At 36.5% G+C, this 27810-nt stretch overlaps 1 protein-coding gene across 2 annotated transcripts in view; it reads left to right on the top strand.

Annotated features, from left to right (window-relative positions):
• Positions 1-27810, top strand: part of ZFPM2 (zinc finger protein, FOG family member 2) — a 349444-nt gene that overhangs the window by 82903 nt on the left and 238731 nt on the right. For both annotated transcript variants that reach the window (XM_081952811.1, XM_081952812.1), the window contains one exon: positions 5931-6032. In XM_081952811.1, the coding sequence (XP_081808937.1) occupies positions 5931-6032 (102 nt within the window). The remainder of the gene's footprint in view (positions 1-5930; positions 6033-27810) is intronic.

Consider the following 27810-nt stretch of genomic DNA (forward strand, 5'->3'; position numbering starts at 1 on the left):
TAAGACAGGTAACTATGAGGGAGGGTAAAGAAGGCTGGCTGGCTACTGAAAATATCACTATATATCTTATTACAATTCATCTGTGATGTATTATATTGTATGTGAGATGGTCCACAGAATTAACATGGAAACTTGGCAGATCCAACAGAAACTTAACCTTACTTTTGTAGTCTGTACAGAGATCATCCAGAGTGTTAGAAAGTGACATTATGAATACTTATTTTAAGAACTCAGTTGATATATTTCTTTCCTGGCCTATATTATTATGAATAGATGCAAAGGATTGGTTATATTCTGGTACTTATGGTATATGTAAAACTTTCAGTTACTGTAACTCAATTAATTGTCATTTCTTTGCTATAGAAATTATGAAATTATTCTATATTAATTTTAATGTTCATGTACATTATTCCTGAATTTTGGCATGTGACTTCGAAGCATTTATATTATAATCTCAATTTTGAGCACTATTCCTTGCGATATGATTGGTTTTCCTTTTTCTGTTTTGCAATTGGAAAACCATGCATTTCACATAAAATGCAACATAGTCCTTGTCACAAGCATTTTTTAAAATGCCACTTTGTAAGTAATAAGCACCTATTACTAAGTGATAGGCAGCAGTTAAGAGAAAAAAAGCATGAAAACATGGAGTAAAATGGACCTAAATTATTGTTGCAGAAAACCTATGATTACCTCCCCCCTTCATCCCTTTTTGTCCATAACTGTTGAGACAAAGTTGAGTTTCAGAAAAGAAACATATATAAATGAAACATTTAAAAAAGATAGAAAATAATATCATACAAAGTTTTGTTCTTCTATATATTCAATACAATTTTGGTTTCAAAAAGTATATGTCATATAATATTGAATATGGATTTTGAAACACAGTATATGTATACATGCAAATATTGAGAAGACACTGGCTTAAAAGAACACATTTAAATATTGATTTAAATGCAGATTTTCATATTTTCAACTTATTGAATTTATGAGAGAATGCAGGCAGAACTAACGTACTGAAAAACATTAAATTTTAAAATGCCACATTGAAGTGATACATTTTGATTCAATTTTATCACCTCCAGATGAGATGCAGAAGTCCAGCAGCCTAAAATTGCATGAAGATGTGTTGGAGAAGTGCAGCAGACTAAAGTTTCATAGTCAGATTTCTCAAACTGGAGGCTGGAATAATACTGGAGCTCTAAGCAATGTATCTGGGAATATTGTATTATTAACTGAACCTTTATAAAGCTGGTTACCTCTAGATGTATTGCAGATTAAAGTTACGTTCTCAAGGTTCTGAAGCTGGGAAACAGGGAAAATATTAGGGCCCAAGAAATATGTCTGGGATTTCTCTTAGCATATCATAATTTAGTGCAGAGCTAGTTTATATTCAAATGTTTTGTTGGATGACTTTGTAGGATAAATGGAAAAAGAATGTGGTTGTCCATTAAATAAGGGTTGTAGGGTTTAAATTATGCCAGCTCTTTCCTGATATAATGTTGCTGAAGTTTAGTAACATCAGGGAACTTTGTAAATTGTGCTTATCTTCCTGTACCTCTGATAATTTTATGACACAGAGCAAGGATGTTCACTGTGCAATCTGTGCCAAAAGCCAGCCAGTCTTACCTTAAATTAGTACATTTGTTGACCATTAATGTTCTATTGCTGTAATTATATTTGTATATGAACAGCATATTCACCTCTACTGAAGCAAAGTATCTTATTTGGAGTCTTCTATCCTTCTATACGCTATACATCTGGAATAGAACCACAGTATGAAACATAGATTATTCAGGTCAAAGCTATAAAAGCAACTATGTAAAGAATGAAGTGTGGAATTTTTAAATCACAGTTTCTTTTTAAAAAAAACATTGTTAACACATTGTCTTTATTGCTTTTGTCAGCTTTTTACTTTTACTTTTTTAAACACTTTTTTACCTACTCTAGGTAGAGATGGTAGCAAAGAGAACAAAAAATAGTTAACCTATAGCTATAACCTAAAGTGTTTCTTAGATGTTAGCCATTACATTTTGCTTATATTTTGACTGACTGATGTAAAAAGGAGGAAAAAGAGGGGAGAAAAAGGAATGTTCTGTCTGTTTTTATATCTTTGAAACTCCTTGTAATTTTGTGCAGTTTATACAAATAGTAGACACGCAACCAGCAGCAAAAACAAGGCCTGCCTCTGAACTCCAAAATGTAATATTCTATTTAAGGAATGTAGTATCATTTAAGGTCAGCAGTTTGGAATAAAGCATTAATATCCAAAATTAAAGCTGAAGAGATTAAAGGCAATGACAGTCAAAGCATTAGGAGCTTGATGAAAAGTATGTTTTACAACTTTTTGAAAGTTTACAAAGATATTAGGGTTTCTCAGCTAAGGCCAGCAGTACGTTCCAAAGAATTGAGGTATAGAGAAAGCTTTACTTCAGGTTGATTCACAATTTATTGATGGATATATTGATGGAGTTACTGATCATATTTATAAGGGCATTCTTCTATCAAATTCTTCTATCATTCTTCCATCATTCATTCATTCATTCATTCATTCATTCATTCATTCATTCATTCTTCTATTAAAAACTCTGGGTGCAAAAAATACAATATTAAACTTGAAATGAAATGACAAAATGAATCTTCAGTAACTGTATGAATTTTGGAAGCAGAGTTTTCATTCAGGTTTGGTTTTGGTACTGCTGGCACTTTACTTTTATATGTGCGCACCTGAACTTCATCCAAATTTTCTACATTTCCCCCCTCTGTCTTTTAGGCAGCTTTCCGCTTGTACTGGGAAGTCCTTACTGAAAGCTATCTCGTCTGATGATAAAACCATGAGTGTATGATGCTCACACATTTTTCATCTCTTTTATGACCTTATCTTTCACAAGCAGCTTCTGTGAAGGTATCCTAACTATAGAAAGCACCTGGAAAACATATATGATATCTATGCTGTGATAAGCAGTTGTGAACAAGAAACTAGACCTGTCAGCTCTGAACTGTTCATTGTTAAAAAAATACTTTGTAGATATAGGTGATTGCAATGTACATTATAGGGGAACCAACAGCTGCTGTGATACTCAGTCAAGGAAAAAAAACACTTCAATAGTTGTATTGCGTAAGAATGAACACACATATGCAATACATATGCACACACACACACACACACACAGACTCACACTCATACACAGAGTATAAAGCAACTGAAATGCATAAGTTGAATAAGGCAACGTGGCAAATATTGGAACTTCCGTTATTTTTTTGTATTGTATTTTTAACCAAGGGATTTAAAAAAAAAGAAAAGGAAAGAAAAAAAAGGAAAAGAAGAAAAAAACATGCCAAAACAGAAAAGTAAAGTAGATAAGGAATTTATAAGTATCGTATAATTAGGTTACATTTTTCAATTCTGCATTTTATTAACTACATTAAATAACTAAGTTTATTAAATCATTTTTGAAAGTATCAGTCTTTAGAGTCCAAATAATATATACAGTAAATATAAAAAACAGTAGTCAACATAGTATAAAGCAAGATTGAAAATTATATATTTTTTGTCTGAACCATAGAAATTTTACGCTAAGAGGTACCAAAATTTCAAATACAACAGAATAAAACAAATTTTAAAAGTTGGATTTCCTTTCTAACCTGCTATTTTTCAATTAAGTAGCCCCGAACCTCACATTCCTGCAAAGCATATGGTATTAGCTCTGTATATGATAATCGATGCAACAATGATTTTTTTTAAAAAAATATGCTTACAGGTAGTCCATGACTTACAAACATTCATTTAGCAACCGTCTGAAGTTACAATAGTGCTGATCAAATTGACTTACAATAGTTCATTGCCCGTACAACAATTGCAGCATCCTTGGGGGAACTTGGCAACTAACTTGTATTTGTGACAGGCATCCTGGGGTTACATGATCACCATTTGTCCCAGCCAACTTCCAGCAGTCAATGAGGAAGATTTCAAATCACAGCCATTCAACAACTATGGTGATTTGCTTAACGACAATGCAAAAAAAAAGTGTCGTCAAGAGGCTATCAGGTGTTGTCATGTGATGATCCCCCTAACAACTCCACTGATTAATAATGAATTTTCCAGTCCCAATTTAAGTTGTACGTCGAGGACTACAAGTTATTGCTTCTACAGTAGAATGGCTAGTGAACCCTTGAAGGTACCTCAATGTCTAACTTAATCTTGTATCTTAAAAGTAAATATGACCCAAAATCTAACTTCATTTGGAAACAATTCTGGATTACAACTGTAAATATAGGTTCTGTTATAAATCATTTCGGAAAAGTGTTGCTTTTTATTGTGCAACACTGCTATCAAATATGAAAACAGAATCCAGTCTGTTCATTGCTTTTGCAGTAATTTTTAGAAAATGAACTGTCCAATTTAGCAATGGAGCTAGCTCATCACTGACCTTGTTAAAGCCAAAAGCCACACTCAGTCTTAGGAAGAAGGCGATGGCAAATCACCTCTTGAAAAATTTGCCAAGAAAACTACAGGGACTTGTCCTTTGACTTACACACACACACAGACACAGCAAGCTCCCCATGTTTTTTCTAAGCATAGTATTTAGCGTGAATTTAATATTCTTTCATTTTCATTGTTGTATATCAGTTATTGTGTTTAAATTCCGCATCCCTTTGATTATACACCCTTTAAATTTCTCAGTTTCCAAGTCGTATTTAACAATTTATAAATAATAATAAATACTTGTTATAATATTTTTAAATTCAGTCCAATCTCTGTGTTTCCCTCCTTATTTTAGCAGTTCTTTAAAGCAGTGTGTCAAACTCACATCGTCACACCAGCGTCACATGACGTATCGGGACTTTTTATCCCTTTGCTATACTGGGCAAGGTGAGGCCAGTGCGTGACACATCCAATCTATGGGCTGAGAGTTTGACAGCCCTGCTTTAAAGTGTTGTTTTTCAAATTTGGCACCTTTAAGATGTGTGGAGTTTAACTCCCAGAACTCCCTGTCAGTACCCACATATCTTTTTCACGTATCTTAAAGATTTCAAGTTTGAAAAACACTGCTTTAAAGCCATACTGCTTGGCTGAAGATATTGAAATCATTCTAGTGATTCAGATCATTCCTAAAAGAACCTCAAAAGATTTTATCTTTCTCTTATTAATAAACAAATCTTGTGGTAAGAATTGTTACCCGTCCACTGAGCAAATTTCATTGTGCTTTGCTTTTCAGGCAAATAAATATTCAATAATGAAGCGAGAGATGATAAGCCTGGATGGATTCTTTTCCTTTATTTATCCGAAACTTTTAACTTCAATGGTAGACATGTTTGATTCCTAGAGTGTGTGTGTGTGTGCGTGTGTGTGTGTGTCCGTGTGTCCATTCTGACTATTGTGCTTTCTGAGCTGTCTGCATTTTCCTTTATACCTGAATATTTACTCATTTTATTTATTTACTAACAGTTAACCCAGTTACCTGGGTATTTATAGACGTTGAAGCATGTCTGACAGGGAACCATTGAGAGAGGACTTTCTTACCCCTACTTTATGCCCATCATCCCTGCCCTCTCCCTTCCCCCGCCCATGCACGCCTCTTTCCCTTCATGACACTTTGCCACAAATCCATCAGTCGCTTCCCCACTGGAGGGCGAATGTAACAGCTGGCTTTCCAGAAGAAGCTGCGAAGAAACTGACATTGCAAACAATTGCCACTCTAGGATGCCGCGCTTGCTCTCCTTAACGGGCCAGGCATTCCATAGTTAGAATGTTTAGAACCTCAGGAGTCATTTAAACAAACTAATAATTTACTGTATATCTGGTAAGAAAATTGAAACCAATACATAACAACTTATGACAATTTTTTGATTCCCATTTCAGGGTCTCCATTTTCTTCTCTTAAAATAGAACCATATTAATGGTATACATTTCTTTGGCAAATTAATAGGTGATGAAGAGGGCAGCCAAGAAGCAGCAGATTCTGATGGGGATGCACGTTCAGATAAACCAGGACCGCTTACGCTTGAGACAGAAGACTGGGATGGACCAGGTAAGGGAGTACCTAAGGAAAAGAACTGCTTATATCAGAAAACTCATTGCTATAGCAGTTTACTGGTTGAACCCCATCTGCAGTTGATTCAGAGGTTAAAAGTGGACCCTAAAGCTAAGAAGTAATGTTTGAAAAGATATGGCAGAAGTAATTCTTTTATATGGAAGCAACACCATATAAATAGTTGATTTTAACTGGACAGATTATGGTAGTCTTTAGGTAGGTATTTTTCCAAATGCAAATATCTCTATACTGCTAAATGCAAGTATCTACATAGTACTAAAACTTTTGTGCCTGTGTGATTGATTGTAACCTTCAGTTGGGTCATCGTAGGACAAACCTTTTGAATCAATGTGCCCAGAATCTGGGGACCTTTGTCTCACGGGGTGAAATTTGTCATAATTGTGGCCACTACAGTGCTATGGTGAGTTGCAGTCATGTGATCATCAGTTCCAGAGCTCCTTGTCAGCTTCCTACAAGAAAGGTCAATGGAGAAAGGAAGTCAATGGACAAATTGGCAGGAAGTTGGCAATCACTTATGCTCCCACTGCTTTTTTGCCTGCCTGTGGTCATTCTCTTTTTTTGTTTAGGTAATTAAATATCTCTGAAATGATGACTCAGCAAATCACGGATTGTCTAGTTATGACCAAAATGCAAAGATTTATCTCAAGATCTGGTTAAAATGCCATTTGTTTCCACATAGGGGGGGGGGGGGATGTGTAATCTGTAATGAACTGATACTTGATTGCCCCTGCTAGAAGCATTTGTGTTGACTTCTGTTTTGGAATAAAACAGCCTTTGAAACAGTTCAGATATGAAATTCACAGTCTTCAAATTCAACACCAATAGTAATTACATTTCTGAATGTGCAGAGTTTACTCCTTGGCAATACATAAGTCCAAATCCATGAGCATACCAAAAATCTGAAATTGAAACTTTTGATTTGTCTATATGTGTATCTCTGGGTGTGAGAGAAATAGAAATGGCTCTCAATCTCTTGAATAATTTCCAGAATATCATTCCCATTTCAGCATTAGTAAATATAGATTCCAAACCCATAAGTTGGAGTAGAAGAACATCATGATTGAGAAATCCAGGAAGCTTAACACAAACTGTTCCACTCTTTTTATTTATAAACAAAAGTAATTATCAGGATGACAAAAGCAATCTTTTTCTTTCAATGAAAGACAATGAAATTCAATGAAAATGGCAAAATGGAAATGGATCAAAAGTGTTCTATCAAGAACCTTGGATCTACTTAGCCATGGGTTACCATAATTCATATAACAATAGCAATAGCATTTAGACTTATATATTGCTTCACAGTGCTTTACAGCCCTCTCTAAGCAGTATACAGTGTCAGCATATTGCCCCCTACAATCTGGGTCCTCATTTTACCGACCTCAGAAGGATGAAAGGCTGAGTCAACCTTGAGCCGGTCAGAATCGAACTCCTTGCATGAGCAGAGAATTAGCCTGCAATACTGCATTCTAACCACTGCACCATCATGGTTCAGATGGCGAATTGGTGCTAACTAGTATTGCCAAATCAGCAAGAAATGAACTTTGGAGAGTCCAGGTAAACACTAAATACTTTTCCTTTTCAGTCACTGGATCATTCTTACCCACCCAAGATTATGGATACATCTTTCCTTCCATGTGCAAAACCATTTTGTGGTCATGAGGTATGACTTACATCTGGCAAGCCATGTGCAAACAATAACTTTGGAAGAGACATCTTCATTATTTGCAGATAGCTGCTGAAGTATTTGGGTGGGATTTAGAGGCGAGAAAAGTCATGTTCCATCCCAGAGTTCCATTGGAATGGTACAATATTACAACAGAGTCATTCCAAGATCATTCTTATAGGGGAAGAAAGGCTACAGTAGAAATTAAAATAGTTTCAATTCATTCTAAAAAGTCCCTGTTTTTGCTTGCTGCTATGGTAAATTTTCCTTTATCTTTGTCTCCTTTGGGATATTCCTGTGTCTTTAAAACACACTTCAAACTCACATCAAATCAGCAGTTCCTAATTGTGGGCCCTAGATTTTTTTAAAGGATGGAGCTAGAAAAAGCGTTTCCTTCCCCCCCCCCTACTGAGTGAGTGCACGCCCATCTGCGCAGGTGGGTGGAGCCTCCTGCCACTGCCACTACTGTTTCGCCCGATCTGGCCTGAACCGGGAGCAACCCACCTCTAAGCTAGTACATCCTTAAACATATTTTTTTGGCCAGAAACTTAAGTACTTATTATCTAGTTTCCAATTCTGAACTTACATTAGCAGCACGTTGCATTTAACAAATGGATATGACAGTCAATGATGTTTTCAAGGACTTTTCTTATCACTTTTCATTTGATATAAATCATTTAACACACCCTGGTCATTGACTTCACAGTTAAGAGAGAAACCTGCAGACTGCAATCAATAAAGTGTAAGAGCTTCGTGTTTAGGCAGAAGTGTAAGCTAGTATTTTCTCTTACAAGCCGTTTAAATGGCGCAGATGGAAACTGACAATGCTGGAAAAAGGTGGCAGTTTCATCAGCATGAATAAAAATGATCTAGAGAGCGATTACCGGTAAATAATGCAAAACTTGATTTGTGAAACAACAAAAAAAAGAGAACAAGGGTTAAATTTCTTGTTAAAATTATATTGAAATGCCTCTCTCCTTGTAATCATTCGAATTTTTCAATAAAAAAGTAAAAAATTATTCCATTGTTATATAAATGATAGTTATATAATAATGAAAATTATATTTAAAACTGTACTCTCAATATAGCCATGTCTGCAAATGTCTAAAAATGAAGAATATTCTGTTTAAGCAGCTGAATAGAGCTAGAAAAATATTATAATGCAGTAGCAACATTTGCATTAAAACAACCTCTTACATTTCAATCACATTTTCATCCTTGCTTGACTTTGCAAATTGCTGTATTCTGTCCATGAAGAGGAAAAGAATTTCAGCAGCAATTTCTGAAATCAGTAGGTGGAAAATATAGGGCAAACAAGAATGAAGGAAGATAGTATATCGGATTATAATGGTGGTATTTATAATGTTGTTAATAATTTAGAAAAAAATATGCCTATATTCTGTACAAAGCATCTAGCATTATGTAAAAACAAGATTTGCCATCAAACATATTTCAGTGTAGTTAAAGTAGCATGGAATCCATTTAAAAATGAAATTACTTGCTTAGCTTTGAGGTAATGTAGCTTCAACTTTTTTTAAAAAAAGTAATTACTTGCTTAGCTTTGAGGTAATGTAGCTTCAATTTTTTTAAAAAAGTAATTTATTGCAATTAATAAAATACACATTGAAAAATGTACTTTCTTGTGATTTCTTTGTTATGTGTATTACTGACCAATTTTCTTTAACATGTAACGCTTGGGTAACATCTTAGGAGATAAAGACATTTTGAATCTACTCAAGGATAAAGAGATCTATGAATAGAAAACTGCTGTAAATAGAATGTATATATACACGGTATCAGAAGTATAAGAAATTCAGAGGACAAAAAAATTGCTACTAGCATTCTGGAACTTTTCTTCTTAGCTTTGAACTTGTCTGGTTCCAGTCAATTTATGAAATTGCCTTATGTTGGATCATACTGTAATATTGTCCCATAATACAGCAGCCTTGGGTAATGCTGATACTTTAGTTAATACAAAAATTAGTGATTGGAATATATATACATTCCATATACAAAGATTTACTTTGACATTCATAAATGGTTAGGTCTCTGACATCACAAATAACATTCTCAGAGCGAAGAAGGTTTTAGGATTTCTCTATGGAATAAGAAAGAGCTTATATTGAAATATTTATTTATTTACTTATTTATCTATCAATCGATCAATCAATCAATCAATCAATCAATCAATGAAGTTTATATAGCCATCCATCTCAGTAAAGGTGATTCTGGGTGGTGACACCAGGTTTGAAAGCGAGAGACTGTGAATTGTCGTTCCACCTTACCCGTGAAAACCAACTAGGTGACTTCACTGTCTCTCAGCCAGCCTTCCTCACGGTGGTTGTGGAGGAAAGTATGTTGTATATATTTGCCTGCTTGAGTTAATTTGTAATTTGAGAGATAGATTAATTGACTAGTTGATTGATTTAAACTGGCTTTGGGCAGATCACAATATATTGAACCATAAACACAGAATTCAAAACCAGATGGAATATGCTCACACTACACAAAAACAAAACTAATAGGGAATCCTTCTTTCTTATACCAAGACTTGGGAGAACAAGCACATCTTTAAGGCCATATGGAATGCCAACAAGATAGGAACAACATGGGTTTTAGGGGGTATCTCATTCAGAGGACAGGTACCAAAATTAGAAAAAAGGTTTATAACAAGGCTTTGTAAGTAGCATGGATTGAAAGATTGGATGTTAAATTTCAGACATTCGCTTAATAACCATGGCAAAAAGGGCCGTAAAATTGGGCATGATTCACTAAACAACCATTTTGTTTAACAATGGAATTTCTGATTCCAATTGGGGTTGTAAATTGGCAATTGCTTTTATCCCTGCTACCATGAAGCATGGGACTAGCCATTAGGGGAATGCTAAACCATATTAGACTGGGGAAAGGCATGGGTTAGGGTATACTCTTCTACAAACCACTTCCCAAATAACAAAGAGTATATGTTCAACAGTTCCGAAATGGCTAAAAAGACTCAACAGCATTTTGACTGAAAAATGTAAAGAAGTGAGAGAGGGAACCAAAAATTAATGCTGATAATACAATAGAATACAATAGTAGAGTTGGAAGGGACCTTGGAGGTCTTCTAGTCCAACCCCCTGCCTAGGCAGGAAACCCTATACCGTTTCAGACAAATGGCTATCCAACATCTTCTTAAAAACTTCCAGTGTTGGGGCATTCACAACTTCTGGAGGCAAGCTGTTCCACTGATTAATTGTTCTAACTGTCAGGAAATTTCTCCTCAGTTCTAAGTTGCTTCTCTCCTTGATTAGTTTCCACCCATTGCTTCTTGTTCTACCCTCAGGTGCCTTGGAAAATAGTTTGACTCCCTCTTCTTTGTGGCAACCCCTGAGATATTGGAACACTGCTATCATGTCTCCCCTAGTCCTTCTTTCTCTTAAGCTAAACATACCCAGTTCCTGCAACCGTTCTTCATATGTTTTAGCCTCCAGTCCCCTAATCATCTTTGTTGCTCTTCTCTGCACTCTTTCTAGAGTGTCCACATCTTTTTTACATTGTGGCGACCAGAACTGAATGCAGTATTCCAAGTTGTTTGGATTTGGCCATTTAAGATGGTTTGAGAATTCAATGAATTAATTTTAAGATAAGAACATCTTAAACTATTTGTGGATGTTGTTATTACTTGTTGTAAAAACATTTCATTGTATCAACGTCTAGCAGTCAGGCTACACAAGGATTTCCCACTTACCACTGTTTACAAACTTTACTGTACCTAATACCCCATGCTTGTATTTAACTCTAAATTCCTCATCAGATTTGATGTAACTGTTGGGCTGGCAGAGTAGCCAAAAATCAGAATAAAAAAGCGGACATATTATTCACAGGAAAATAACTGATTTGAAATGCCCATAAGCCAAAAAGTAGAATGAAAATCTGTGGTTGTGGTATGCCTCCCTTCATCTTTTAAACAAGTTCTTGTATTTTGGAACTTCACTTTGTTGACATTGATTGATTACTCATCATAATTAAAAAAAAATAACACAAAAGGTCAATGAGCAGATTCTTGCAACTTGAGGACTCTTGAGTTAAAAAGTCTACTCAAAATTGAAGAGATTGTCCAAACCAAAATGATAATAAAAATGCAACAGGTTTTAAGGTCCATGAATCATTAGAAAGAAATTGACTGGCTCAGTGAGGCTTTATTTTCTGGACAAACCATGGGCAAGATTGGGTTGTCCTGTTGATGTGAAATATGTGCAATTTTCAGTGTCCCCCCCTCCCCCCCCTCCCCCGGCTCCTTGAAATAAGGAATGAAGCATCTGGGTAAAAGAATCAGATACTTGGGCACCACTTTTTAAAAGGATATGCCTAGCCTAGTGAGGAAATTAACAAAATGTAATTACTTCGAAATGAAGGAATTGATTTTGTCAAATATGAATTATGAACAGTGCCATTTTAATGGAAAGTGCTAGTGATTTCTTCACTATGTTCATGATTTGGGAGTGGGAGTTTGAAATGCTTATTTTAATCAGTTTTATGCAATGCCCTCCCAGCCGTTATAAATTATATTTTTATTTGGTGCTATAAATATTTTGGGGTAGAAAGTAGACAAACTAGTTAGTATGCATCAGAGTGGTTGATTACAAAGAAGACACAGAATATTCATATGTATGTATGTATATATGTGTTTATATGTGTGTGTGTGTGCTTAAGTATATATGTATGTATGTATACATACACATATGTTTGTATGTATACACTGTATATATATGTGTGTGTGTTTGTATGCTTATGTATATATGTATGTATGTATACATACACATACATATGCATGTATGTATACACACACATATACATATACAGCACACAGATACAGCGGTATGAATGTGTGTATCTGTATATACACACAAACATTTAATATATAGAAATATACATACACACACAAACACACACACGTATATGTATATCCTGAGAAAGACTTGAAGATTACTGTCTTGATTTTGTGTCTTTTTTTAAAAGGGAGAAAATGTAGATATGGGATCTAGGAAATGCTATTTGATGTAAATTAACAAAAATTCATGATACAGAGTTAACCATTGATACAGTCTGACAGTAAGAAGAATATGGTAAAAAAAGGAAAGGAAAAGCATAGGATGGCTGTGTGCTACTCTGACGCTGAATCAGTATTATCTTGGCTATCAGATAATGCAGTTATCATTAATTTTCACATTTGCATTTCAATCTTAGGAAGGAAATGACTCTTGCTGGATGAAGATAAGAGCTCTGTACTACTATAATGAACCATCATTTTATCCTGATGCTTTATATCCATATGAAAATGAGTCTGGGTGCTGATGTGTTGAGAAGGAATGTGCATGCAGGGAATGGGTCATAGAAACGTTATAACAATGTGTCAAGATTACTTAAGACTTCAGGGTACTTTTTTTTAAAAAAATAAGCAGACTAAATACATCTTCTACGTTGAAATAAATTAGTGTTTTTCAACCTCGGACATTTTAAGATGTGTGGATTTCAACTTTTAGAATGCTTGCTAGAGAATTCTGGATGTTGAAGACTACATATTTCAAAATGGCGGAGGTTGGGAAACTCTGAAGTAGTTGTTGAATGAATGAAAGTCAGGCTCCTCTGTTGCAAGATGAACTGGCATTTAGAATGGATGAAGATCTTCCTAAGGATCTAATTCCAGCTTCCATCATATAAATATGAAATATTCCAAGAACCTGAGGATATCAATCAAGATACAATCCCATTTTACTTTAATGGAAGCATGCCTTTGCGTGAGTCTGTGAATATATCCCAGGATGTGTTTCTTTTTTAAGTCTATAGCTAATTTCATATACTTATAGGAGGAAGTATTTCAGGCAAAAAAATGTACTGTGGGAATGTTGTTTATAAAGACCTAAAAGCATGCACAATATTGACCTGACTTAATACATTTCAGTTTAGCAAGCAGATGTCAACTGTGGAACACAGAAAACTTAAGATATAACACTGAGATTCATATTTATGAGAATTCTGTCATGTTTCTGATTTAATGTAGAAATATCTGTGTTAGATCTGGGCAACGAGAGACAGACTGCGGACACGTAGTGACTTAACAGCTCTTTATTAGTAGTAGCAATGATCCAGCTTACTCTGTGGTCGGAGGGTTCCCCTTTTATAGGGGTCGGGTACGCCCCTCGACCAATCAGAACGATACCTGTTTCCCGCTGTAGCAGCGGACCAGAGGGGAGACTTACTACGATATATGCTAATATCTAACAATCTGTTATATCTTAGAAGAGCCATTTGTGAAGTTCTTTCTTTATTAAAGAAATAGGGTGCTTCTCTGCACAGTCCAATATGCTATTCTTATGCATATTCTTAAAATATGGAGGACAAAATAGCTGGGTCATAGGTAGTATTATAGTATGGTTGGAGGCAAAGCATGAGTACACTGGATTTCCTGGACAGATGCTTGTTAAGTGTGGACAAAGGGTCACAGTCTATCCTACGTAATTGCTTGGCTCATTGGCCTCAATAACATACGTGTGGCAATGCAGTATTAGTGCATATCCACAAGGGACAAACTGTCAGGAGGAAAATGAAAGCCCATTTTTAGACATGAAGATATTTAGAAGTTCAACGTCCTGTAGATTGTGCAATAAAGGATTTAGAGTTAGAAATTCTATTGGGAATCAACAGACATCTGCATTACAATACATTATTTCTTGTAGTTTCATGCACCAAGAGACCCAGAGAATCTGGCAGGAAGCTTTGCACTTTTCAGCTGTCTCCACTGTATTTTGGTCATAAAGGCAATCACATACTCCGGTAATTGCATAGGACTAGGAAACAATGTCAGCTTCTGGAAGCAGATGGGTTGAGAATCAAAAGGGGCATGTAATTGGTCCACAACCATTTTGCTCTTTGTTGTGTTTTTCTCATTAATTCTGCCAAGATTATTCCTGCATAGCAATAATTTTGAACTGTTGAAGGACGGGTCTGTTAATATACTGAACAAGTGTGCCCAACATGGAATCATTTTGGAGGAAAGCTACAGACGAACAGTTGCCTGCAAACAAAGCGTGAGCTAAAGCTATTTTTCAGTTGATTTTAGTTCAGGTTTCCTGTGCTTCTACAACAAAAGTAGTTTCTCTAACAAGATTTCCCACCCAGTTCATTGGAATCAGTTCTGCCCATTCTTTTCTTCAGTGTAACTATTAGATCTGTAGCAAAAAGATAGCATAATTTATATATGCAATCTCCGTGAATGTGTCAGAGTAACCTATTAATCCAGAAATATTCAATTGTTAATAATTATATTAACATGTTATTAAAAAGTAGTATTATTTTTCAACAAACTTAGAAAACAAGTTCTACTAGGATGAAATTGGTCTGCCTTCTCCTAGTCTAAGGACAACCACATGGTTTTCTTCCTGTCATTGAGGACACCTGAATGTCTCGGCCTCCATTATAAGAATTGTCCTGCAAAAGGAGGACGGACAAAGCAGGCATTGTATTTGAACTGTCTGAAATAGGTTTGTAGCGTGAACGTTCTTAAAGACCAGCCAAAAAATTAACCAATTGACCTGAACCAGATAGATAGCATGCTTGAATTCACTGAAATAACAGACATGTTGGTGTGTGTGTGTGTGTGTGTGTGTGTGTGTGTGTGTGTGTGTGATGTCATGTCAAAGCACCTGGTATGCCCAAATATGGGAGGGAGCATTCTGCTTCCCTTTTGCCTTTCAGCTCCACCCTCGGAGCCTTCCGGGCAGGAAACTATTTTTGTGTTGCACTTGTGCTGATAAATAAATAAAGGGGGACTAGTATAGATCTATTTCAAGCTATTTAGCTCTCATCAGCTGCCATACCCTTACTGAGATTTGAACCTGGGCTGTTTTTACATGTTAGGCAGTTGTATACACATACACACAGAGACACACACACTCGCCATCTTCAGGCTGGTGTTTTTGGCTTCGTGCTTGTGGGACTAAAGCATGGTCGGGGCTGCCGTCTCTCTATAAATCTTGATGGGGGCATTGAACACATCGCAAAACACAAGAACGCAGTCAGAAAAAAAGAAAAAAACTTCCTCCCTTTTCCAGCACCTTAAAGCAACAGGACATGAAATTGATTTTGAAGGAACCAAATTAATCTCCAAAACTGAATACTTCAACAAGAGAATAATTATGGAAGCTATAGAAATAGAGAAACACCCCCACAACATGAATAAACGTGACGATACCTCCCACCTACCAGACCTCTGGAAAGCAGCCCTGGTAAACAAATGAGCCCCACCCACCACCCAGGCCGTTACAACACAAAACAACAATGCACCCACAGCAAGCACCAAACAGCACCAATCTACCAATCATGATACAACCACACAACCAATCAATCCACTTACTGGAACAAAGCCAGCACTATATATATATGCTGGTCTTGTTGTATTCGGGTCTTTTCCCGTGTAAGATTGAGATTGTCTTGACAACGTTTCGGCGCGAGGTCTCATTCGCCATCTTCAGGATGGTGTTTTCGACTTAAAGTGTGGTCGGAGCTGCCATTTTTCTATAAATCTTGGTGGGGGGGTGTGGAGTTCTGGCTTTGTTTCAGTAAGTGGATTGATTGGCTGTGTGGTTGTGTCATGATCGGTAGATTGGTGCTGATTGGTGCTGGCTTTGTGTCTGTTGTTGTTGGGTCTCCCCCCCCAGGATCACACTATAAGCCTCCTAAGGGCTATTCTTCCCTTTTTTTGAAAAAAAAAACCAGACCCGTTTTCGTGAAAAACGGGCTGTTTTTGGGAGGTTTGCAGAGTGCAAAAACTTTTTTTTAAAATTTGCATCTTCAAAACCAATACGGCAGTTGTCCTTCCAATCCCAGTGATATATTGGGAGATGACCCACTTTGATTGGTTCTTAGCTATTTGACTTTGAGGGGTTTCTGCTCAGCTGTCACTGTCTTTTTTTTATTCTATTGATATGTTTGGTTTTCTTTTAATTTGTACCAGTGAACAATCAAAGTCGCTATGAAGTCATGTGCTCTTGAAATTAAAGTAATATAAGCAAACAAACAAACGTGAGAAGGAATGTGTACATATCAGTCAGTTTAACAATGAAAACTATACATCAAAGTTCTTTCTTTTTTATTCATCAGCTACCTGGAAGTAGGGATTCAACTTCACATGTTTATGAATGTAAAAGTAATTCACTCTCAAAGTTCTTGTTAGTTTCTAAAATAGACTTTAGGATATAAACAACAATTTCTTGAGTTTACTTTGTAGTCTTTGAACACATTGTGTTAAATACAAGCACGCGTGTGCAATCCGGGCTCTGCGATTTCCCAAGGCCCCCGCTGTGCATGGGGTGTTTTTGGAGGTTGCAGCCAGTTCCTCCTCCCACCCTTGTCCCAAATCAGGATTGAGTGAACTTTCCTCCCTCCCTCCCCCCTACTTGCACAGTCCAGCCTCCACCTGCATTTTTTCCTATCTCCCACCCTTTCCTTCCCGTTGTTCTCTCCCCCCCCCCCACTCATCTGCCAGATTTATAAAAACAGGCATGGCCTCCGGGCTGCAAAATTGAATGCTTCGATTCCTTCTAGGAAACTTATGGCTTTTCCACACCCTAAATCCTCCGGCAGTCTATTTTTGGGAGTTTTTCTCCTCTCTTCTCTCCCCCTTCCCTCCGTTGGAATCCCAAAAAAATTTGCCACTGTTTTGGTAGGTGTGGCTTGGTGGTGGTGGTGTCATGTGACTGTGCATGCATGAGTGACCTCAAGTTGGCCACGCCAACTTAGTCACATGCCTTTCCACCTAGCCACGTGCACAGAACTGGTAGTAAAGTTTTTTAGAACCCACCACTAGTTGTAAAACTGGCAGCCCATGGGCCAGGTACATCACATGCAGACCACACCAACCCCATCTCCACGAAGGGGAAAAATATCACAATACATCATGTGATGGCAACGTGACGCCGCAAGTTTGACACCGATGCAGTACTTCATTCTAACCACTGTGTCAACAGGACTGTAAATATTAAAGAAATATATTTGGAGAATTTATAGTCCATCAAGAGAAAAAGGATGACAAATGCACAGTACTGTATATGAGGCGATGAAGAATGTGTATGAGAGGGCATACGAATGTGCATATACCTATGAATGTACATGAATGAATCGCTATAAATATATATATATATATATATATATATATATATATATATATATATATATATATATAGATAGATAGATAGATAGATAGATGATAGATAGATAGATAGATAGATAGATAGATGATAGATAGATAGATAGATAGATATAGATATAGATAGATGATATAGATTAGATATAGATGATATAGATATAGATATATAGATATATAGATATATATTCATCTTATCAGTCCCTCCATGTGGGAATATGGAAGTGGAATGTATCTAGGTTTTGTGCCTACATGTGTGTGTGTGAGAGAAGATGAAGGTACTAGAAAAAACAAAAAAACCATCAACCCTAACCCCAACCATCAATGTCACTTCTTTCTTACGATTTCATATCATATCCTACCATTTATCTACTAATGCCTGTGCACAAAATATATGTTTCATTGAAAACCATCTCAGTAATGAAGGACTACACATGAACATCAGGATAATTCTATTTCCACCTGAGATTTGTCTGTACAGTACAGAGCAAGTATATTGGGGAAATCTAACTATTCCCTCCTTACAATCCCATTGAAATGTTCTCTCATGCTCCTATTACTTTTAATTTTGGGGTGAGGAGAAGAATTACATCTTCACTCTACAGTTCATGTGCACCTTGGGTGAACAGTTGAATAATGGAGCTTGAAGCCACACCTCTCTTCATCATCTGACTGGCTGAAAGTGATGCCATCAGTCAAATTATACAGTGGAATTTACATACCTTCTTGGAGAAGATGAGTTACCAATCTTATGAGTGAAATATAAAGTCAAAGATATGTTTCTTGGGAATGTTTATATAGCCAGAGGAATTTATAAAAATCTGTCAGTCACTGATATCCACTGGAGATTATGCATAATGCTTGAAGATCTATGTATTCATTATATTGACTTGGAATTTATCCATACTTATTTGAGAATATTCAGAATCCTAGAAATATAAACATGTTTCCTAAGGCCTCTTAGAGAATATGTTTATTGTGAGGGAAATGCGAACAGTATTCTTTGTGTATAAATTATTTGCAAATTCAACTTGGCAAATGTGCAGAGTGGTTTATGTTGCTCCTAATGCAGTATAGTTTATATAATACTTGGGTTCTATTCCTTCAATGAAACAGATGATAGTGTTTGTTCTAAGGCTAATTATTGTACCTGTTGTCATTACTTTGTTTCTTTTCCCTTAATTTTAGTCATATTTTTATATCCTTTTTGAGTTTTATAACTCAGTTTCTTTACATTTTTTTCTATCAGATTAATACAGTGTTGGTGAACCTTTTCAGCACCAAGTGCTGAAACGGGAGTGCACGTGTGTGTGAGCCGGAAACCAGAAGAGCAGCCACTCGGTACGCATGTGCACGCTGGGAAGATGATCTCACGGTTTCCAGTGCACGCATGTGCCCTGGCCGCCTGGGATCCCGGTTTCTGGCATGTGCAAATATCAGCTGGCCAGTGCACATACGTGTGCAAGAAACTGGAAAATTAGCTTCTCTTCTGGTTTCCGGCGCTCCCATGCATGTGAAGACAGGCAATAGCTCACTCCAGGAGTTCGAATCTGAGTGGCTGAAGGTTGACTCAGCCTTCCATTCTTCCGAGATCAGTAAAATGACCCAGATTGTTGGGGGCAATAGGCTAATTCTGTCAAGCATTATGAAGTGGAATATAAGTCCTACGTGCTATTGCTATACACTACAGTATGAGAAAATTCCCATGCTGTTTCAAACTGCATGTTACACTGTTTAGGCTTTCTTGCTATTTATGTACATTAAATGGAATTTAAAGGTATTCATATTCATAGATCTGAAGCAGACTTAAATATATCATTTTATATTTTGTATATATTTTCAGAATCATTTGAATGATAAAATATAGCCTTTGTTTATAAATGAAGTGTGACTGTATGTTGTTCATTAGCGCATGCATTTTTCTTTATAACCATTGCATTCATTAAAGGATATAAAACTGAATTATCCTAATGGTCAACCATTTTACTGTTGTGTGACAGAATTGCAATGAATAAATAAGTCTAACAGCAATAACAGTAAGAACAAGAAGGACAAAAATAGGAGGAAAAGAGAGCTTGTCTACTGATTAAGGCACGGGCTAGAAATCTTTTTCTGAGTACAAGTAGTGTTCATTTCAGTGAATTCTTTGGACAGCAACCACTTGCAATTATGATGGTCATAACAAAATAACTTTGCAAGCTATGTTCCAAAGGTGCTTTTTCAAGAGACAACTGGACTTCCTGGTTATTCTTTAACGACATTTCGGTTCTCATCCAAGAAGCTTCTGACCTGGACGACTGAGAATCTCCATAGACATTTGCAAGCTGTGCCTGCATTTGAAAATTTTGCAGGGTATCTCTGAGTCACATGTTCACCATTACAGACAGTCTCTATGGAGATTCTCAGTCATCCAGGTCATGGTTGTCCCAAAGGTGCTTTTTCAAGAGGCAACTGGACTTTCTGGTTTTTTCTTTGAAGGCATTTTGCTTCTCATCCAAGAAGCTTCTTCAGCTTAGAGTTTAGAGCTTAAGAAGCTTCTTGGATGAGAACCAAAATGTCTTCTAAGAAAAAACCAGTTGCCTCTTGAAAAAGCACCTTTTGAGATTACAAATAGTTCTTCAGTTATGACCATAATAGTGTCTGCTCATCATGGTTGCAACTTGAGTTATAGATATGATTGACCTGATTTTATGACCTTTTTGTGGCAGTCACTAAGTACTCCTTGATCATGAAATAAATGACACAGTTGTTAAGCAAGCAAGTGGTTTGTTGCGGTCTCAGTTTTGCTAAAAATGGGAAATAAACGCTAGTTTTCAGCAAAACCATTGTAAAATGTTGTCATGTGACTATGGGATGCTGCAAATGGCTATAAATACAGCCTAGTTGCCAAGTGCCCGGAAAGTGTGATATCGTACCTGGGGTGGGAATTGCTGAAACTTTGAATCTGGATCATAAGTAGGACCTTCAGGGAGGTCCATCATAACTTTGAACGGTCACTAAACAGTCATAAGTTGAGAAATTCCAGTACAGTCAGTTACTACACACTCTCCTGGACCTGACCCATTTTCCCCATTTTGCAGAGTAGAAAGATATCCCTTTCCTATTCCTATACCTTCCTGAGCTGATTTTTCCTGCAGTGTAAATACATCTCAAAAATATACAAACTGCAAGTTAACAATGTTAACTTGTGGACTTACTGAGCTATTTGGGATTATATCCTCCTGATACTGAAGTAAAATTGTAAGCACAATTGCAGTTGTGAGATTTTTACTTAGGGATTGCTTTGCTTAATGACTGAGTTGGCAGCCCCAGTTGAGGCAGCTTGTAGCATATTTTGCTTAAAAGGATGAAATATTATCAAAGCTTAGGACAGTGATTAGTTGGTACACCAATCATTAAAAGGCTCTGCAAAGGTTATGAATGTCTTCTATCTGTGTTATTCTTGAAAAGGATACCTAGAAGGAGAACTGACAATCATAACTTTAGATTCTTTTCATTTCATTTTCTTCATTGTAATAATAAACAGAAGTTTAAACCCAGTATTACCTTTCCTTTCCCCCCAGTCATTTAGGGAAAATTAAGAATTTCTGCCACTTTTCCTTCTCTTTAGAGGATGTCCAGATCCTGTCTTCCACTTCCCTTCGTTTGTTTAAATTTTTCTGTTCTGTTTTACCCTTACACAGATCATTTTAACGCTGACTGTCAGGATTTTTGTTCAGTCCCCAATGTCTGTTTCCAGTTCTCATGTTCCATTTTGAAATGCTATATATGAAATTTTGCCTCTGTTAGGTAGTTGTCGGAAAGCATAACTTCTGCTCAATGATATATTCCTAGAAGGACAGTATATGTTTCATGATGTTGCAGTGGTTGTTGCTGCAAGCGTGTGCACAAAGTTACAAGACATCTGATATATTAGCATAAACAAACCTCCTGTTTAATAAGAACACAAATGCCAAAATGGTTTTTATGATACTAAACTGAAGGTTATATTGAGCAAACGGTAGAATATTGTAGTATTAAATTGCTAGCTTATCAAATGGCAATAAAAAAACAAAACCTTTTTGCCATTTTTAATGTTTAAAGAAAATGATTTCATTTTTTTTTATTAAAAAAAAAGAGCCATCAGTCTTGGTGTTGGAGAATGCTGGAACCTGATGAAACCAGCTGAAGAGACAAACTGAGTGTACAGATGCAGATTAGGCTTCAGAAGATGAGGGTATAAAAGGGATTTAATGGTAGGATGGATTATAGAAATCCTTGTAACAATGTTAAATAATTATCGTTCCAGCTGAGATCAAAGCACTGCTGATTGAACCCCCTCAAGCTGTTAATACAGAGTATCTTGAAAAGAAGGAGGGGAAAAGTCCTCAGAGATTGGTCAGCCTACACTGACAGTGTCCTCTGATCTATAAAAGTTTCAGCTGCATTGAAGGTATCAGTTGTGTAGGAGGAAAAGACCTTGTCAGAATGACTAGTATTAATTATACGTGGCTTTTTGGGGGGAGGTATTGGCTCTGAAGGGTACTTTCAGGCTTAATTGTTATTGGAATACATTTAGCCTTCTATATATAGGGCAGAAGGTGATGGCATTCACTTGTTAAGCAGAAGGCTAATTTAAACCCTAATGTAACTCTGAGAGTGTTATACATAAATCTGTACAAATAAGCTTGATATGGGGTTTCAGTTGTGATCCAAAGGTATATGGTTTTAATAAAAAATGTAAAAGTTTTACTTAGTAAATACTACAGAAACCAAATAGATCAGTTGTGTGGAAGAGAGTTGAGTGAAGCTTCTCCAGCACAGGATGAATGCATTTGCTTTCTCACCCTTTCAAAGTTTTACATCTCAAGTCCTTACTATTCTCTTTATTTAAAAAGAAATGAAAAGTTTGATTGCCTTATTAAAAACAAAATCAACTGTGTCTACTACATCATGGCCATGCCCACTCCAGCCCCCGAGATAAAACGCAACCCTAATGCAGCTTTCAATGAAATCAAGTTTGACATTCTTACACTACATTATGTCAGTGATATACTTGTCAGTCATTAAGATATTAAAGATGAAGAGCGGTTAAAAAAAAATTGGCCAATTCCATTTTCTTTCAATAGAAAAAAAAATCATTTTCTTTCTATGTCATTTATTTATTCATAACATAATCAAAAATAGATAAATTCTTATCATCAACATTATCTGTTCCTTTTGCCCTCTATGAATGTCACCATTATCTTTATAAAGCCCTCTGTTCATCATGACTTATTTTTTCTTTTAGCTAGAATGCCTATCTGTGGTTTTCACTGTAGTAGTGATAATCAGCAAACTCTTCAACTAGCTATACTTTTAAAATGTGTTTAAAATTCAAAATCTTAGAATTAAAAGATATTTGGACAATTGGATTGTTATTCTGTTTTAAAGAGGATTGATGTTTATCATCACAATATCTCAAGTTTAAAAGCTACTCTCAATAAAACAATTAGCAAACACCCCTTAGAGATGCTGTAATTTTGGAAGGTAAGGCTGATACATTCTCAAGACGCAACTGGACTTTCTTGTTTTTCTTTGAAAACATTTCGCTTCTCATCCAAGAAGCTTCTTCAGTTCAGAAGCTGAGCAGAAATCTCCTGAACCAAATCCTTCAGGTGTAATAACTAAAAAATATCAGTATAATGCACAAGCCAACTAAAACCCTTCAAAATATCCTAAGCAAACCAAAAGACCCAACAACCTCAGAAGAAAAAACAGAAGTCATACACAATATACAATGTAAGGACTGCAACAACCATTATGTAGGACAAACAGGCAGAAGACTGGCAGAATACATCCATGAATACCAACTAGCAGTCTGAAGATACGATGAAAATTCTTTAATTTCACAACATATAGACAGCTTTAACCATAGTTTCAATTGGGAAAATGTGACAATCCTGGACCAGGCGAAATCTAAAAATGCCAGGGAATTTCTAGAAGCCTGACACTGACAAATTAGCCATCAATCGATACATAAACATTAACAACATATATAAACTATACAAAAGAGACAAACCAGCCCAAAAGGCAACAAAAAGACTCAAGCATATGCTCACCAGCAATTTGGACCCAGATCAGCATAAATTTACTCCGAGGTTAACATCAAACCAACAATCAAGTAAACAATACCCCAATCAAGAAATTGCCAAAGAGCCAACAGTAAACAGCTCAACCAAAAAATCTCTAAGACCACCTCACCAAGACTGACAGGGAAGCCCATAATATAAACTGACAGCAAATCACACTCTTTACTAGCACTGATGATGTTGCCCCCCCTCCCCCAAAAAGCAAGAAAGCTCAGAGAGCACCAAGGATCCCTCATTTCAACTCAGCAACATATATTTTCCTTTATTTGTACTAAATATATAGTTTCCTGTTGTGGCCCAGCAGGAGCCGTTGCAGCTGCCACCAGACTCCGAGAGTGAGGGTCCCTATGAGTCGGCTCAGGAGGATGTGGAGGACCCTGGACAGGGTTCCGACTCTGAGCAGGGATCAGAGAGTCTGGTCGGCCACCAGGAGGCGCCTGAGGCATGGAGCAGCGGTGAGAGCCAGAGGAGGGGGGCTCCTGATGCCATGCCTTGGAGCAGTGGGGAGTAGTCACGAGACAGTGAGTCAGAGATTAACAGGGAGTTCCTGGACGCTCATTATCGCCCCGCCCATAGACACAAGGAGCGAGGGCGCAATTACCGGCGGTAAGGGCTCTCAGCTGCTGATCAGGAGACTCCTCTTCAGGCTATAAAAGGGTTGACTGTGCATACGCCCTTTGCAGCAGTCAACAAAGAACTCCTGCAAGAAGTTTTGGTCTTGAAACGTAGCAGGCTGGATAGCTGCTTTCGTGTCTTGTATTTGTGAGCTTTGTCTTGGTGGTTTACTGCCACGGAACTTTCTGTCTGTCTGTAAAATAAACCCTGTTCATTTTGTATTGTTCCGGAGCGTGTTCTGTGTGGGCGAAGGAGGAAGGGGGGTCAGAACAGTTTCCTACCTCTATTTAGTTAACTAGTCATTATGGCTGATTCTTTCAGAAGAATTACTCTTTGCCCTTTGATTTTCCAATGGAACAGATCATCAGAAAAAGATGATCAAATGTGTTTTGATGTTCTCTGAAACCTGTCTAGAATGGTTCATTCAAGAATGCACAAAGCAGGTTAACCAGACACACTGCCACCTTGATAAAAAGGAATATTTGCATCACACTTGTACTTGACACCTCTTGGGATTTGAGATAACTTGGTTTGGGAATATGCTTCATCGGCCTTTAATTGCCATTAACCTGTTATTGTTTTTTTGTGTTTCTGCATAAATAGAATCCTTCCTTCCTTCCTTCCTTCCTTCCTTCCTTCCTTCCTTCCTTCCTTCCTTCCTTCCTTCCTTCCTTCCTTCCTTCCTTCCTTCCTTCGGTTCTCTCATCTTGTGTAAAGCTAGTTTTATTTGAAAATATTCGATTTAACTCAAGGAAGTACTTTGTATTGCTACAACAAGACTCGAGCAGTCTTGTCATAAAGAGTCTTGCAAATATTAATTCTTATGAACTTCAAATGACATTTTTATTGTCTACATTTTGTTTTCCGTTTATTGCACTGAAAATTTCTTTGGTTCAGCACAAAACACTTTAAATTTAAAAAGCTGCAAGTAAAGGTGGAAATGCATATAGATTTGTGTATGTTAAATTGCATCAAGCAGGGATTCTTTGAAGCAATTTGATTTATATTTATCAAGACTTTCCTTTAGGAACAAATTCCAGTGGTCCTCAAAATATCAGGACATATTTGTTAAAGAAACAAATTCTCTAAACTGAATTTCTGCTAAGCCCCTAATTTGCAATTTCTGGCAAATATACAGAACATTATACGCATGTGAACATAATTGGATATTGATCTAGATATTCCAGTAATCTTAATTTCTGGTGGCTGTTCTTTTGATACTTTCTGACAATTTTCTATATTGAAGTAATGAAATGGTAATTATGAATTTTATTAAGTGATGGTAATAGCAGTCACCATAAAACATTTATTAGGAAACTGAAATAGCTGTTATATAATTTATTATGTTATGTTATAATTACACTGAGTGGTGATTATCACTTTTGTTCCTAAAATGATATATCTGCCACCAAACAGAAATGTTGCTGAGCTAGAACAGAAAATGAGGATGACTTACTTCATGTCACCTGGGTTTTCTTCTCTCCTTCCACTCCCACTGACTTAAGGACAGGACACTAAATGCAACAATTGAATGGGGCACACGTTTGGTATCATGGGTAAAGGGATAGATATCTTGGAGATAGAAGAGCTCAAGACTGATGGATTCATAATCTACTTTGATTTGCCACCACCAGCATAAGTACTACTGAGATACTGTATGTGCTGGGTTTTTTGATGGAGAGATTTAAACTGGAAAATTCAAATAATCTAATGGAACCTAATCTGCCTTCTACCAGGGCTATTATTCTTTAATAGTGAGAAAGGATTCATTTTTATTTTCTTTCTTGCTCTTTTGGGGAGTAACATTAGAATATTCTGTCTTTCTTCCTATTCTTTCTGTTTAAGGCAGCAGCTACCTCTATTTAATAAAGTGTGTATAATCAGAATAGAGTGGAAGGGGTGTTGTAGGTTTTCTAGTCCAACCTCCTGCTCAAGCAGGAGATTGTATATCATTTGACACAAGAAGTGGCTATTCTGTCTCTTCTTAAAACCGTCCAGTGATGAAGCACCCACAACTTCTGAAAGCAAGTTGTTCTACAGGTGAATTGTTCTCACTGCTAGGAAGTTTCTCCTTAATACTTAATATAATGCACTAAAAAAAAGATTATAATCATATGGTATATTGCTGCATTGTGTATATCTTTCCTGATTTGTTTTCATTCATTCCAGTTTGTTCCCTTATATCAAACTGAATTTGCCCTGATTAGTCTCTTGCTTATTTTCACTTTTTGGTCATAAGCTGCATCCTCTCCCACTGAGAAACATACATTGAAGTGAATAATAATAGTAATAGTAATAATAATAGTTAATCGAAAAAACGGCATGTGTCTTTATGATTGTGCCAGTGTTCTAGTATTCAATTATGCAATTTTCATTGGCATATTAATCATCTTTTCAACAAACAAGCCAGCGTTAATTAAAGCAAACCATGGATAAAGACATGTTGCCGGATCATCATTCTGTTTATCACAGTGCACAGGCTGGCCGTTAAGTAAATTCTGAATTGTGAGATGAATTTCAATGTTGGCCTCATCTATTTTTTTTGGTTAGAGTTTGAATGCAAGTCATCAAACAGCAATCACAACAACAATGAACTTCAGGCCTCAGAAGAGAGAGATGAATTTATTTGTAATTAATGGGCAAAAAAATAATCAACACAAAACAAAACAAAACAAAAAAAAATACCCACCCAAAACTAAAGGACTGTATTCCAGCAACGCAAAGTAAAGTCCCTGAAACATAGGGAAGGTGCCCTGTGCCTAGTTTCATAGTAGAATCACTTTCTTATTAGCTTACAAAACACAAAATATTTAAATTTATCTAAAGTATCTGTATAGTAGTATATTTAGGAAATTCAACAGAGTAATCTTACCCTTAAATACTATAGAATCTAGTCTAATTCTTTGCGCAGGGACCCTGGGGTCATTTTTTTAATACTCTGGCCGTAGCAGTTTGCAATATGAACAAATGCAAACACATGAGGTTAGGAAAATAAGATCAGCTGTTTTGCAGAGCAAATCTGAGTATCATTTAAAATAGCTGCATTTTCTTTGTAACTTTTATCTTTTTATTACATATTAAGCCAGGGCCATGAGCATTAAAAACAGGCTCCTTCTAGATCCCTGGGCTACAAAAATCTAGACCATCATTAGATGTAGAATTTGCTATATTTTAATTTTAATT

This window comes from Natrix helvetica, assembly GCF_964273705.1.
Source record: "Natrix helvetica genome assembly, chromosome: 4".
Classification (NCBI taxonomy): domain Eukaryota; kingdom Metazoa; phylum Chordata; class Lepidosauria; order Squamata; family Natricidae; genus Natrix; species Natrix helvetica.